This window comes from Sebastes fasciatus, chromosome 19 (genome assembly GCF_043250625.1).
Source record: "Sebastes fasciatus isolate fSebFas1 chromosome 19, fSebFas1.pri, whole genome shotgun sequence".
In the NCBI taxonomy this organism is placed as follows: domain Eukaryota; kingdom Metazoa; phylum Chordata; class Actinopteri; order Perciformes; family Sebastidae; genus Sebastes; species Sebastes fasciatus.
The window spans coordinates 4,351,796-4,368,340 of NC_133813.1; the positions used below are offsets into that span (position 1 = coordinate 4,351,796).

The 16,545-nt window shown below is 38.3% G+C and overlaps 1 protein-coding gene across 2 annotated transcripts in view; it reads right to left on the reverse strand.

The window, feature by feature from the left end:
• lhx5 (LIM homeobox 5) overlaps positions 1–16,545 on the reverse strand; it is a 77,766-nt gene that overhangs the window by 12,814 nt on the left and 48,407 nt on the right. Inside the window, exons 3-6 of one of the 2 annotated variants that reach the window (XM_074617171.1) lie at positions 10,185–10,253; positions 6,027–6,668; positions 2,440–2,663; positions 1,190–1,467 (exon numbers count right to left, since the gene is read on the reverse strand). In XM_074617171.1, coding sequence (XP_074473272.1) covers positions 1,190–1,467; positions 2,440–2,663; positions 6,027–6,199 — 675 coding nt within the window. In that variant the 5' untranslated portion in view covers positions 6,200–6,668; positions 10,185–10,253. Of the gene's footprint in view, positions 1–1,189; positions 1,468–2,439; positions 2,664–6,026; positions 6,858–8,518; positions 8,755–10,184; positions 10,254–16,545 lie in introns of those variants that run through there. The other variant, XM_074617172.1, reaches the window with a different exon arrangement.

Sequence of the window (16,545 nt, forward strand, 5' to 3'; positions counted from 1 at the left end):
TACAAATGAATGAACGCCTGCAGATATGGACACAGGAGCGTGGAAATTGGATGCAAATAGGAATACAACTTTTATAGGAATTAAAAAAAATAAATAGTGGAGTTAGCAGCATTAAATTTGAAAACAATCTTAAAGCAACAAACTCTTAATAAAATAATAATAATACAAATATAAAACTGTCATTTAAAGTGGAAGATTTAGTCTTTCTATTCGAGTAAAAACATTAAAATTGTGCTCTGAGTTCAGCAGACTGGAGTCTTTTTGTTGATAAATGAGCATAGAAATAGAATAGAAATATTATATTTATATATATGAGCTTGAAGTTTGCACAATTGTGTGCATAGTTTAATTTTGTGTGTGTTTACAACAGCATTTTTTCCAGGAATGTCACCAGACGCCCATTTCATAATACTGCAAATATATAAATATTGACTTTCATCAATCAGCATTGTGTTACCTCCTTTTGCCTATACATATATACATTTATTTAAATGAAAATCTTCCAGATTGCCACTTTAAGGCAACACACTGCTACCACATGAATGTGTTTTACTATTAAACTATGCAAACTGGATTTTTTTAATTGATTATATGTATAGGTGTTTTGTATGTGTATATACTGTGTGTGCGTATATGTGTATGTATGTTTATATGTATACAGTATATATATGTATATATAAATAGATTTTATTTTATTGTTTTAAATTGTATTTCTTTTACTTGTGTATATTATTTTTACTTATATTTGTATATATGTTTTTCCTGTATCTATACTGGCTTATTTTATATTAATATACGGTTTATTAAGTTTCTTTGTACTGAGAATGTTATTATTGGGGACTGTTGTTTTAAAATGAACAAAAAAAAACAATAAATATAATATTGAAAAAAAACCTATGCAAACTGTCTGTCTTTGTCACGTGTAAAGGCATCATTTAAAAGGTCTTTTTCTATCATTATTTGAGAAAATCACATCAAATATAACACAAAAAAGAACATAAACATGCACATATAGAATGAGATCAATGTGGATCTGCATGCTGCTAATAGAGCACATTATATCTAGACATTTCCCAAACAGATGATGAGGCCTTCCATTAGAAATCACTGATTTATAACCCATCATCTGTGTCTGCAGAGCCTCCCCTGATGGTTCCCTGCACAAAGCACCTTAACCAGCTGATCTTACCTGGATGACCCGCATGTTTAGTCCTGTTTCCTGGGCCAGCTGTTCTCGGATGTGCCTGGTGGGTTTCGGTGTGGCGACAAACGCGGCCTTTAACGTTTCCAGCTGCTTGGCCTTGATGGTGGTCCTGGGTCCCCTCCTCTTGGTGCCAGAGTTCTGCTCCTCGTTCTCTATATTGTTCGTTTCCTTATCAGAGGACGTGGAATTGTCCGTCTCCTTTATGTCGTCCTGTATTGGGTCCTGCAGATCCGGCGATAAACTCCTATCTGTACACGACGACACTGAGGGGGGAAACAAACAAGAGGAAGGTCACGATCCCAAATGTCACGGAGGAAGAGGAGGGATGGGGGGTTTAATTAGGTCTGGAGATGCACAGCGGTAATATGCATCCAAAATATGCGAATATTTCTGCAGAAATCTGTCAAAAAAACAGCATTTGCATGAGATTTTTTGCATTTATTTTACACCTGGAGATGCACAGCGGCAATATGCATCCAAAATATTAGTTATATCTTACTGAAATTTGTCAAAAAAAACAGCACTTGCATGATATTTTTTGCATTTATTTTAGATCTGGAGATGCACAGCGGCGATACTGCACACTATGCATCCAACATTTGCGAATATTTCACTGAAATATCTAAAAAAAAACAGCAATTGCATGGGATTTTTGCATTTAATTGTAAACCTGGAGATGCACAGCGGCAATACTGGAAATATGCATCCAAAATATGCAAATATTTCACCGAAACTTGTAAAAAAAATCTAATTTAAAAAAGGCACTTGTGTGACATTTTTGTACTTGCACTATGCATTTTTTCTTAATTAAAATAAACAAAGAAAAAATCAAAATGTGTTATTTGCAGATTTGATGCCTGAAAAGCTAAAAAAAAATTCAAAATATTTTCCATTAAAGTAATTGCACACATGCATGTAAATGAACACGTGCATATATATATATAGAAGAAGGGCTGCTGTCCTCGTGAGCTTTCTATAAGGATGAATAGCGCACGCGGCCACACTATAACGTGCTCATCCCCAGCGGATCCTGACGTACAATATTAGAAAGCTATTGTCCTGTGGAGGTAAATATTGGAGTCATTCATCTGACAAGGTTGTTGTGAAATACTCTCCACGGACTGCTGCAAATATTGCACAAAAAAAGGATCTTATACTGGACATTTAAAGCCTCCTCCAACAGGCAGATTGTTATTTTATTTATCAGATATTAATTACATTAATGCATTGATTACCTGAGTTCAAGTTGACTTCCTTGATGGCTCCGGAGCTCGGATAATCTTCTTTGCACACAAACTTGTTCTCGTCTATCACGTAGAGCTCCTCTCCAGTGGACAGCTGCTTGTTACACACCATGCAGGTGAAGCAGTTCAGATGGAAAACCTTGCTGCGAGCTTTACGCACCAAGTCGTTGGGCGAGATTCCCTGCAGACAGCCCGCGCATTTAGTGCCAAACCGCCTGCGTAAAACCAGAAATGCATGTCACATTTATGTTGTTTTATTAAAACAGTTTAAAAGGCCAAAACACAGTAATAACAGCATTGCACAAAAGCCTTTTTTTTTGCAACATCATATAATTATCATTTTTTATAATAGACATTTTCTGTCCATAAATGTGCATATCAGATATAATAAAATGTGTTATAAATATAATAATAGTTTGGTAGGAATAAATAATTCGAGCACTAATATTTAACACAATATTATCATGTCAAATTCTAATCATAAAAAAATAATAATATACCAACAAATACCAGCACATAATAATAATAATAATAATAATAATAATAATAATAATAATAATAATAATAATACAATGCTTCTTATTTCTCACCATTCCAGTAAATAAAATACATAAAAATAAATAAATATAAGCAGTCCTATTCGGTATATAAGTATTAAGTAATTATAAATAATCATTCACAATAAATAAACAAAATAAAATAACAAAGGCATGTCTACCTGTCTCTATATAACTGACTAAAATGGAAATAAAATAATAATTAAAATAAATCAGATTTTTTTTTTTTTTTAAGGCTTTGGAAATCCCCGCATGTTCATTATTATTTTGATGGAGGTGCATGTGACAATAACCCCACGCAAAACGTATTAGTGACAATCAACACATTGTAGCCGCGGATATATTACAGGATTAAGCAGAGTAGGAGCATTTCAGCGTGAAAATCTGCTCTTAATCCATATTCACCCTCTTAAATACCGAAGAGACTTCATCACCAATTTAATGCACAAAAAATAAAACCCCCAAAAAATAAATTCTGCAGAATTTGGAAAAAAAAAGGTTGTGCGTAATTGCATAATGGAAAGAGGTGAGTGCCATGCATTTATGGTTTTTATATACATATGAGGAGTTAAAGCAAATGTTTAAGTCTCTCTTTGAGGCCTTGCTCTACCTGGATTTGCAGGATTTGTTTGTTTATTTAGATCCCCATTAGCTTTTGCATAGCAGCAGCTATTCTTCCTGCAGGGTCAACATAGTTTACATGGTGACAATACAAAAAATACACATTCACACTACTCATCATACACTCTAACATAACACGTTGCAATGCAACTGTAAATAAAACAATAACACAGTTTAAATGACAAAAAACACAAAGAAAATAGACTGAATCTATCATGATCTAACAGATAAATATCATCATTTAACATGATAATACCCTTACACACCAAAAAATAATTATTAATTACTAAAGTATCTTCTTAAGTAATGCTCTTATAGTGTTTTGAAAAAAAAACATATATAGTATTTTGTTGTGTAATATGATTTGGGAGTGAATTCCATTCTTGCATTGCTCTGTATATTGCTCTGTATATTGCTTTGTATATTGCTCTGTATATTGCTCTGTATATTGCTCTGTATATTGCTTTGTATATTGCTCTGTATATTGCTCTGTATATTGCTCTGTATATTTTTTTTAATTATTTTATTTTACCTTTTTTTAACCAGGTAAAATCAATTGAGAACCAATTCTCATTTACATTGTTGCTCTGTATATTGCTCTGTATATTGCTCTGTATGTTGCTCTGTATATTTTTCTGTATATTGCTCTGTATATTTTTATTTTTTATTTTATTTTACCTTTTTTTAACCAGGTAAAATCAATTGAGAACCAATTTTCATTTACATTGTTGCTCTGTATATTGCTCTGTATGTTGCTCTGTATCTTGCTCTGCATGATGCTCTGTATGTTGCTCTGTATGTTGCTCTGCATGTTGCTCTGCATGTTGCTCTGTATGTTGCTCTGTACGTTGCTGTACTTTGACCTGATTTGGTTTTGGATCTTGCTAAAGTCAAACAACCTGCAGGGGGGTGGGGGTTTTGCATTAAGCCTCTGGGTGAAAGCAAGCTCTCCTTTTGTGCACCATTGTTTTAACACTAATGTCGGCTTGTCTCTCCATTTGCAACAGTATCGCTCCACAGTCCTCTTCCTTTCACATGCATGGCCAAACCTCCACCCCCAACCACCACACAGCCAGCAAAAGGGCACAACTCTACTTACACAACAAATGGACATATTAGGGTGATTACTGTTTCGCCCTGCTAATGGCTGCACATTTAAATCCAGTGCTTGATGGAGACCTGCACTAATATGATGGCCAGGGCCAATAATAGCCAGTCCGGACAAAAGGCTAATGTGTCTTACATGTCATTAGACAATTTGGGAGAAAATAACTGACACATAGAAATGAAAATGATGCTAAGAGGAGTGCGACGCCACACAAACAAGAGCTTCACTTATCACTCAATTACCTGAGACACTTTTTAGGGATTGTGAACCGGTTAATAGTCAAAGTGTTGTCTGGATGTGGGAAATAGATTAAAATGCTCAGCACATACATGGCTGCACAATTACATATTGTTTTATTATTGTAGAGGCCTTGCATGTATTAAAAGGCCAACGTGATATTTCATTTTAGATTTTCTGTTTGCTGCTGCTTTTTATTAAACCAGATAATGATCTTATAATACTGCACTATAGCATTTACTCTTGTGTGTTATAGCTTTTATTTTTAACTTGTTTTTATTTTCTAATCTTTAATGTTTTTATAACTGTTTTAATTATGTCTTAATGTTCTTTTGCACTTTGAATTGCCCTGTTGTTGAAATGTGCTCTACAAAAAAAGCTGCCTTGCCTTTAGAGATGAATTAATCCTGCATTTTAAAATAAATAAATTCAGCTTTTACATTTATTCTAGGCCTATAGACACTTCTTCTATTTTATCCACACAGCCTGCAAGATAAATAGTTTTAATCTTTATTTGCACTTTTAATTTAAGTTCAGGTTTGATTTTGTGGGCCACATTATTTTTCTTTCTATATTTATATCCATAGAAATATTGCCCTGATCTTGGCGCATATATTGTGATTTTAAAGATATATTTATCCTGTTTCTTTCTGTGTGTTTTACCTGAAAAGTCCATTTTGCAATAGAGCAACAATTTCATTTTAGAGATGAATTAATCCTGCATTTTAAAAATGAATAAATTCAGCTTTTACATTTATTCTAGGCCTATAGACACTTCTTCCATTTTATCCACACATCCTGCAAGATAATAAATAGTTTTAACCTTTATTTGCACTTTTAATTTAAAATCAGGTTTAATTTTGTGGGCCACATTATTTTGTATTTATTTCTATATTTATATCCATAGAAATATTGCTTAAAGTTCAGGTTTGATTTTGTGAGCCAAATTATTTTTATTTATTCCTATATTTATATGCATATAAATATTGCCCTGATTTTGGTGCATATTGTGATTTTTTAAAAAAAAATCCAGATTCTCTCTGTGTGTGTTTTACCTGAAAAAGTCCGTTTTGCAATAGAGCTTTCCATCCCTGGAGAAGCACTTCTCGGTGAGGGTGCAGTTGCACTCGCAGCACTGGACGCACTTGGCGTGCCAGGCTCGGTCCAGCACGTTGAGGAGGAACCGGTCCAGGATGGGCCGTTCGCAGCCTGCACAGTGGACCATCATGATGTCTCCTCTGTCTCCGTCTCCGGCCTGCAGGACGCCGAGAGCAGACCTCCCTGCACGGACTGAGCTGCTGCTCGGACTGAGGCAGAACAACGTCTTGGCTGCTTTTGGTGCGCTTTGTGCAGGCGAAAAAAGTAGAGGAAGAAGCTCCTCGGTGCACGGTAGTAGTCCTGATCCTGATCCTGCACGGTCCTGCAGCACTTGTCACAAATCCACAATCCAGAGAGGAAGAGGAGGAGAGCTTTCAGCCGCTCCAGCAGCTCATGTGCATGTTTTCTCTGTTAAAACCTCATTATTCAAAAAGGTTTTTTTTTTATTTCTAATAATGCATCCCCTCAGCTTCTTGTTTTGGGTCCAGTCATGTCATTTCTTCCTCCAGGCTTCTTCACCTGCACCTCAACGCCGCCACTTTACGCATCGCTGTGCCTGGCTGGGTTATCATCATGAGGGTTTGTGCGTCCTGCTCGTCCTGCGCTCACATTGGATGACGCGCCTGTTAATTCCCGTTGCCAGGAGAGCCAATCAGAACGCAGTTGTTATGGTTACACGTCCACAGCCTCCTGAGCGAACCTGAATCCCACAACCAGGACCGAGGATGGATGCATGCATGCAAGAAGCTTATACAGAGGAGACCAGCTTGGGAAGGTTTCATGAGTGACTTTATAAAAAGGGAGAGAAGCTGCAGATGAGGCTGCTGCAATTGCTGTTAATTGACAGCAGGATTTCAACAGTATTAACCTGTTATTGCTAAAAAAAACAGTGGTTTCCTGTTAATACAAAAGAAAACCTGCAAAAAAAATTTAACTGACCTATAATGCATTCTTAAAAAACATCACTTTACTGCTGATCAGCTGTCTAAAGTATCATCAGTAACAGTTTCATGCAGTATTTTTTTTAATTATGGGACCTGATCTGCACATGTGAAGCTTGCATATTGTACATGATTGTAAAATCAGTGAATTAGCTTTATTGTTCTTCACTCACATGTTGTTCTGGTTTACATTCTGTGCTCAGCTATAGACAGACATTTTTGGGAAAAGTGTCAACAAGTCTATTATAGCCTTATAGTGCCTTTAATTGTATTTAGTGTGCTTATTCCTATGTCTGTAACCTGCTAAGTCTATTCATCTAGGTAACAAATGATGAACAGTATACACAGACAGTATAACCTTGTTAATTTTACAGTAACTGCTGCCAGTTCTTTACTGGTATTTTACAGGGAAATTCTTAACAGTGTTGTAAAGAAAGAAAGAAAGAAAGACAGAGATGCATGAAGCTCAGGTGTTGGCCATTATTTGCAAAGTTGGTGGTTTGATACCAGTTTCTCCTGTCTGTGTGCCCTTTGAGCAACACAAGGACACTTTTTGAGCAAGCAAATTGCTCCCATGTGGCAAAAATATCTGCAAAAATTAATGTAATGTAAAACAAAATGTGATGCATTTTTATTTTGATAGCTTTTAATTATCTATCTGATAAAAGGTAACAGATGTGTTGTTTATCTGCTCCTCTCTAAATGTCTCAGACGACCTATAATTGTGTAAAATTAGTCAAATTTCACACCTTGTATCATTGAAATTAATCATGCATGAAGCTCATGTGTTTGTAAAGTTGGTGGTTTGATACCAGCTTCTCTTGTCTATGCCTTTGAGCAAGACAAGGACACTTTTTCAGCAAGAACTTGCTCCTCTATGTGTGGCAGAAAAATGAGAAAATATCTGCTAAAATGAATGCAATGTACTTTTATTTTGATCCCTTTTATCTGGCAAACTGATTAATTCGACTCGTCATTAATAACGATAGATACATGGATGGTAGTAGATAATGATTGTCTCTTAAAGCCAACAGTCGTGTTGTTTATCTGCTCCTCTCTAAATGTTGTCTCTGTTGACCTATAATCGTGTAAAATGAGTCAAATTTCACACCTAATGTCATTGAAATGAATCCTCATTAACATGTGGAAGAGACATGCTGCTCCACTAACGGGAATCTTCGTGTTTGCTTTAAACTGCAAACTAACAAAACGAGTCTGTTGGTAAATATTGAGATGCGATTCGATCGTGAGCTGACCAGCAGGCTCTCTCTCTCTCTCTCTCTCTCTATTGATGAGCTGCAGATAATCCATCCAACGCATTTCCCTGTAAATAGTAAAGAGCTCCGTGCATAAGAAAAGGCCCTCCTCTGCAGCCTCACTGGGATGCAGCAGTGCTTTTGTCACCAGGCCATTCTCAGGTTGTGTATTATTAGTCCTTGTTCTGCTACTCCCACTCCCTTTATTCACATGCATCTCCTCCCTCACCTGTTCTACAGGTATTTCCTCACCTTCAGCTTGGTGGACTTTCTAGTTTAAGGTCCGATCAGAGGAGCTTCTTCTCTGGGTGGAACCATCTGCAGCTTCTCTCCTTTTATAAAGTCACCCTTGACCCAACATGAAACCTTCCCAAGCTGGCCTCCTCTGTAACAGCTCCATGCATGCATCCATCCTCGGTCCTGGTTGGGATGCAGGTTCGCTCAGGAGGCTGTGGACGTGTAACCATAACAACTGCGTTCTGATTGGCTCTCCTGGCAACGGGAATTAACAGGCGCGTCATCTATCTATCTATCTATCTATCTATCTATCTATCTATCTATCTATCTATCCATCTCTCAGATCAAAGGTATCAAAATAAAAATGCATTACATTTTGTTTTACATTACATTCATTTGGCAGATATTTTTGCCACATGGGAGCAATTTGCTTGCTCAAAAAGTGTCCTTGTCTTGCTCAAGGGCACATAGACAGGAGCAACTGGTATCAAACCACCAAGTTTACAAATAATGGCCAACACCTGAGCTTCATGCACGCCTCTTTTCTTTCTTTCTTTCTTTCTCAACAGCCTTGTTTTGTTATTGCAATTACGCAATACCCTATCTATCTATCTATCTATCTATTGTTATTAATGACAAGTCAAATTAATGATACGTTTTCCAGATAAAAGGGATCAACAAAGAAATGCATTACATTTTGTTTTACATTACTTTCATTTGGCAGATATTATTGCATTTTTTGCCACACATAGCAGAGCAAGTTCTTGCTGAAAAAGTGTCTTTGTCTTGCTCAAAGGTATAGACAGGAGAAGCTGGTATCAAACCACCAACTTTACAAACACATGAGCTTCATGCATGATTCATTTCAATGATATGAGGTTTAGGAAGCGGTCTGCCACATATGACACAATTACAGGTCGTCTGAGTCATTTAGAGAGGAGCAGATAAACAACACAACTGTTGGCTTTTAATTAATTATCTATCTATCTATCTATCCTTCAAATTAATGATCAGTTTTTCAGATAAAAGGTACAAAAATGAAAATGCATTACATTTTTTTTTACATTACATTCATTTGGCAGATATTTTTGCAGTTTTTTATCACACATGGGAGCAATTTCCTGTCTCAAAAAGTGTCCTTGTCTTGCTCAAGGGCACCTAGACAGGAGAAACTGGTATCAAACCACCAACTTTACAAATAATGGCCAACACCTGAGCCTCATGCACGCCTCTTTCTTTCTTTCTTTCTTTCTTTACCAGCAGCCTCGTTTTTGCTATCTATCTATCTATCTTTATTAATGACAAGTCAATTTAATGATCTGTTTTCCATGTAAAAGGGATCAAAAAGACATTTACATTACATTAATTTGGCATATATCTTTGCATTTATGTCACATACATAGGGCCAATTTGCTTTCTCAGAAGGTGTCCTTGTCTTGCTCAAGGACACATAGCAGGTATCAAACCACCAACATGAGCTTCATGCATGTCTTTCTTTCTTTCTTTGTAATGTCTCCTATTTTTTTGGCATCCTAAAATATTATGTTGATAGAACCATTAGAAGAAGTCTCCACCTCTCAGTTATCATATATACTTAGTGTTTTCCTATCTAAACTACGCCCATGATACCAGGTGTGATTCATCCTCCAGGTAGCCGTGGGTTAACCTGGGTATTGCAGACCTTTTGTAGGGAAAAGGCTGAATGAGTTTCCCCCAATTATCCGAGCTCCCTAACACAGCCGCCTTTAGCCTGTAAAACAAGGGAGAGACAAAAAAAGGGGGGGAGGGTGTGGATATAGAGGGAGGAACGGTGGGAAAAAGAGCATGTGAGGCAAATGCGTCTCTTGTTTGAATGTAGCCACACTGTATTGTGCAAAAGAATGAAAAAAGGCCTGTTTGCTCGGCTGTGCACACCGAACAGAGACACGCTCACCTGTGGAGGAAGAGGAGGGAGCTGTCCGTGGTACCGACAGACACGAAGCACCAAGGACAGCAACAGGCTTTTTCTCTTTTCCTACAGGAAATCTAACGTTACATGATCACATATTGCTTCTACTCTATTCTGTAGTCTGACACGCTGTTGGCTAAACTATGACCTTGACCCTGACACGGCACGTCATCCTCCTATAGGGACAAAATCACTTCTTCACATTCCTCAAAAAAAATTTTTTGATGCCGTTTCCTTTAAGGACTTCTTTACATCTTTATTTCTCCTTTAGGTTTCTTCTATAGATTAACGTCAGTCTGCAGAGGTTTGTTAGACACTCTTTGATAATTAAAGATGAGTTTTTTCAGGTGGAGCCAAACATGACTATGATTATATGTTATATGAACACACTGATTGAACGTTAAAATAGCTTGATTAAATAACAGTGTTTTACTCATAAAATGGTTGTATTCATTTGATTCACGGCACGTCAAGTCACTTCATTAATGCCCAAATAGACACGTTTTTTGATGCAACCTAAAAGTCTTTTCATAGACTACTAGTGTTAGAACGATATGAGATTTTCACACTATGATATTCAGAAAATATCACAGTATAAAGTATTACACTATTATTATGTTTTTATTATTATTATTATCAGGTACAATGAATAAATGGTACTCGGCCGCTTTGCTTTAAAAAAAACAAAACATACGACACCTTGCCTTATGTGGAATGAATATGATGATTGTTGCACTCATAAACTGCCTGAACTATTTGCCTCAAGTGTTCATTTCTATGTGTAATATATATTGCGGTTAACACAGCCAGCAGTGAACTAGTTTCCTGCTAACAGAAAGATGAACACACTGGTTATGGAGAGATGTATATCTGATAGTCTTTGTGTAATTCAATGAAATGAAATTGACCCTTAAAGGAATGAGAACAGAATTATAAACCTGATAAAAAAAATAATGTAAATATAACATGCTATATAACTGAAGCATGTTAAGGCTGGCAAATCGTAACAGAGTCTAGATAGATAGATAGATAGATAGTAACTTTTCTATAGTGCAAAACATGTTAGTAAAAAGGCAGTAAGTCTGACTCTCAAAACTGGAAATCTCGCAAAATTTCTCGCAATCAAACGTGACTTTAGTGTAAACAAACATGGCGGACGAAGAGCAGGAAGAATTAGCGATGATAAATCAAACAATTCACAAAGAAAAAATAAAAAAATAATGGATGAAGTCATGGAGACATGTTGAATAAACACTCGTGTTGTATCCACAAACCAACAAGTTGGTCCTCGACTTTATGCTTCACGTTTTGCATTAGCTCATGCATTAGCCACGGCCGCCATGACGACGGTGGTTGTCCTTCCTTCTTCAGTCAGCTCGGTTCTCAATCGGCTATCGTTCTTTCCCAATTTGAAATCGGTGCGGCCAGAACTACTCTTAACATACGTCACGCCACAGTAGAATCTGTAGAAGCATCTAAGAATCTGAGCTTTGCTGACGATCATCAGGAGGCGGGAATCGGGCCCGATATAAGCCTCGATTCTTGTGTAGTGTGTGCCTGGTATTAGTTTCCATCTTAGCAGCACTACAGCATGTTAAATGAACTACTAAATGAAATAATAGCATCAGCTGTGAGCTTTTAAAATAACACCCCAAGATTATTAATAATTAATATATACTGTAGGTGCACAGCCAGGCTGCTCTCGTCTGCACCTTTAACTCAAACACACACTCTCTTATGTCAGTTTTGTTCAGCAGATGTACACGGTATGATAAATGTCACACTTCATACTGTAGTATACCTCGATGTACTGTTACAACCCTTGACACTTAAGTCAAACATTTCTCGATAAAAATATGAATCCTTTAAATTCTATACGATCTCAAAGTAAAGCTCAAACATTTAAAGCCTGGAATTCATTTGGAGTTTCAACAATTTCAGAGCTCGCTGGTGAATTCCTGCCTCTCTTCTGCCTCCTCACAAACTATTTGAGAGAAGCCTTCACAGCGCTCGGAGGATGGATTGCTGTTATTCAGCACGTTAAATAAAGATCCGAAAGCCTTTGAGCCGAGTTACAGAAGAAGTTTCATAAAGGTTTCCAAATCATTGAAGAATAATTTTGATGAATTTTATAAATGGCTTGATATTTATGAATCTACTCTGGAGGATAGAAGCGATGTTAGTACAACCACAACAGTTTACCGGGTGCATCACAATACATGTTTCTCAAGGACCAACATCTGAGCATCGGTCCCCCTTTTCTTTGCTAAGAGGCCTTCATGAAATACCTCCGCAACTGCACATCTCCGTCTGTCTCTCAGTAATTTTAACACTGTGAGCAATGTCCACAGACCCTGAACTCTCGGTGTCCCTTCGGTACGAGCTCCTACAGAATCTGCGCACTAAGGACGACAGAAATAAAGGTTAATGTTTGCAGTAATTGAATTTTGAGAAGATATTTTTAAAAACAAGCAAATAAGACCTTCTTTCTGGTGGAGTAGCTCTCTTTTTTGTGGGCGCTGCTGTGCACTGTGAGCTGAAATGAAGGGAAAAGAAGAAATATATAAATGTGAGACTCGGAGAAAAGAAATCCACCCCCACCTCCCACCTCCACCTCCACCGCCACCGCCACCGCTCCCCTCCACCCTGACAGCCTGGACACCTGAGCAGACCGCTTCCTAAACCTCTCCTTCCTGCAGCCGCCATTCCATGCATGCGGTGTCACCCCAACCCCGAAGACGCACACGCACGCATGCACGCTCGCACACATGTACGCTCAAGACCACCTCCAGGGCCCCTCTTTGGCAGGGCCGGTCCCAAGGGAGAGGTTAGTATGATGGATGTCTGACTGGTAGCCCTCCCTTAGGGCCTCCCTCTCCGTCACCTCTCTGCGCTCTGAATTAAAAGGCCGTTTGTCTCCTCGGAGTCCTCAGCTGTAGAGCGCCGGCCTGCAATTTCACAGCACTCAGAGAGAGAGGGAGACCATTACAGAGGAGGTTGTCAGGGGAGCCATCAGAGCCCGGACACGCCTGAGGGACTCTCTCTTTCCCCTCCATCTTTCCCCGCTGCCGTCTCCCTCTGCTCAGCCCACCAACACCTCTGTCCCTCTGGAGGCAGCCAACCAGCGCTCACAAATATATAAATATTCAAGGCCTCGGTTACATTCGAGCATATAAGCGCGCACACATATCACACACACACGTCATTTGTCATTTATAAATCTCTCTGTTGGTGCTCAAATAAATTAGCACATCTATTTATATAAAGGTAGATCAAGACTATGGAGCTTTTCAAAGAAGAAAAAACACTTTCTCACTCTTGGAGATGAAAACTTGAATTCATAAGAAATAAAACAAACACCTAAATAATTCAATACACAGCATTACATCGTGTGAGCAAACATTAGGTATTGCTGTATATCTGACATTACTGAGTAAGTTTGTCCAACGCGTTCTCATTCCAACTCGTCACATACTGACGCTTTGTCCGACCCCTCTGCGTCACTTTTCGGTCTCCGTAAACACATGCTTAATGTGAATTACACAAAAACACTTGCTTAAGTGTAGGCAACAAAACCACTTAGTCAGATTTAGGAAAAGACAAAATGGTTGGGCTTAAAACTACTATGTTTGTAGTGAAAATGACACTGAACGTTGTCAACACGGGACACAAACTAACAGCTAATTGAAACGTGACACAGACAGCGGTCTCCTGGATGAAAGCCCTGTGTTTGTTGGATCCATCCACCTCCCCTCTCGCCCACCCGGTGTGTCTCTTTTGCTCTTTACACTACGTCACCACGGCACTTTCTCTGAGCGTTTACTGTTGCTGCAGATGGGTTTACATTGTAGTTAATGGAAAGCCTTGTGCGTTTCAAACCGACAACATACCTTGAAGCTGAAGTAGGCGAGATTGATTAAAAAAAATTATTTTTATAAAACGGTCGCTATATCGTGACAGTAGTACATGAAAAAGGTAACCTGAAAATACTCATGTGCCTCTGTGTCCTCCGGTGCTCCTAACGGCATCTGCAAGATTTCACAGACATGAGGAAAACAAGCAGTAAGAGCTGATCTGAGGTCTGCTGTCTTGGCACAGCCAATAGGAACGCTCTCTCAGTGAAATGACCTGTGATTGGTCAAAGTCTCCCGTCACGGGCTAGATTTTCTAAAGCCTGAAAACAGAGCCATGAGGAGGAGCAGAAGTCTAGTTTTCTCTCAGAACACTTGAATTACAATATGCTGAAAGGTTATGGATTTTTTGCCCAGTGATGCCAAATATATACTGCCTACTGCCACTTTAAGGGTGCCTTGTGCGGCGGTATCAAACGCCGACAGCCGTGAAAGAGCATCAGTATTTGACGCCCTGGGAATGAGAATGGGCTGGTATGTCCTACTGTACTGTTACACTACGTTTTAACGTTCATCGTTATCCTACAGTTGTCCACTGTTCAGGAAAGATTACATTGGCCCACTTTAAATGATATAACTGGAGTTATTTGTACATTTTTATCATTGTTAACAAATTCCAAGACCAAAACCAACAATGCATTCAGGGTTGAGTATGCTTGAAAGAATTAGTTCATATAATGTGTCGTCCTCCTCCTCCTGGCTGTATCCCGCGGCCTCCTTGATTTCTCTCCAAGAGCTCTGTGCCTTTTGTGGGTTTTTGTAGTCTCTAGGTAATGAATCGTTTTGGACAGTCTCTCACGTGTAACTCCACTGATTTCTTTAACGCATTAATCAATCTTTCTGCAGTTTTAAAGCGACAGTGAGGATATCTGCTATCATATGAAACTAGAAAACCTAAGGAATCCATCGGTATCAACCATATCATACTATCTTATCGCAGAGGAGGGTAAATAACGCTCTAAACTTGCGCTAAATTTTGGTGAGAAAAAACTGTCATGGTTTAGATACATAGGTTCTATGGGTACCCACGAGTCTCCCCTTTACAGACATGCCCATTTTATGATAATCACATGCAGTTTGGGGCAAGTCATAGTCAAGTCAGCACACTGACACACTGACAGCTGTTGTTGCCTGTTGGGCTGCAGTTTGCCATGTTATGATTTGAGTATATTGTTTTATGCTAAATGCAGTACCTGTGAGGGTTTCTGGATCAATATCTGTCATTGTTTTGTGTTGTTAATTGATTTACAATAATAAATATATACATTAATTGGCATAAAGCAGCATATTTGTCCACTCCCATGTTGATAAGAGTATTAAATACTTGATAAATCTCCCTTTAAGGTACATTTTGAACAGATAAAAAATGTGAGATTAATACTGTAGTTTTTAACAAACAAAAATGAGGAACTAGTGCATTTATTGGGGACTACTTTCAGCGGCGGATTAATCCCCATTTGGTGAGTATTAGTGCAGCAGGACGGTGTGTGTGGGATTGAGTCAGTGTGTGTGTTCATGGTGATGAAGGAACATGTCACCGAGTGACACAGTGAGGCGCGTTGATGTGTTTTAAAGGAGTTTGGATTTAGATCAGGGTTTGGATGTTGTTTAGAATTCATACACCTTTATATAAAGAAACCTTCCCTCTGTATGTGTGAAGATTTTTTCTCAGTTTTTTTTTTAATATTTTGCAGCAACAGTTTTACTCTTTCAAATGTGTCTTGAATTAAAAACAACATTTACTTTTATGTGAAGCACTTTTGCTCACCAGGAATCTGCAGTGAAATGAATAAAAGTGTTGTGAATAGAAGGACAGGCAGAACGGGGGGGGAAAGCTATCATCAAGGAAAACAAACATGGCAGGAGTCTCAAATATAACCCTCTCAAACACGCAGAATAAAGGAGTAATTCAAACAAGCAGATTCACCTTCCACCCTTCGAGCACTAAATCCCACATTATACTTCGCACAAACAAGCGCGTGCAGACAAATAAACACACACTTGATGCTGTATCCTACTGTACACAGCACCTGTGAATAGATAATTGGAGCATTGTTCCTGGGGGGAGCCGGAGTCACAAGTTGCCGTTCATCAGGTTGGATTTCCTTCCTGCAGTCAACCGCTGGGTAAAGTGGTGTGACTTTATTTGGCGCAGTGTAAAAAGACAGGTGGATGGAGAGTAA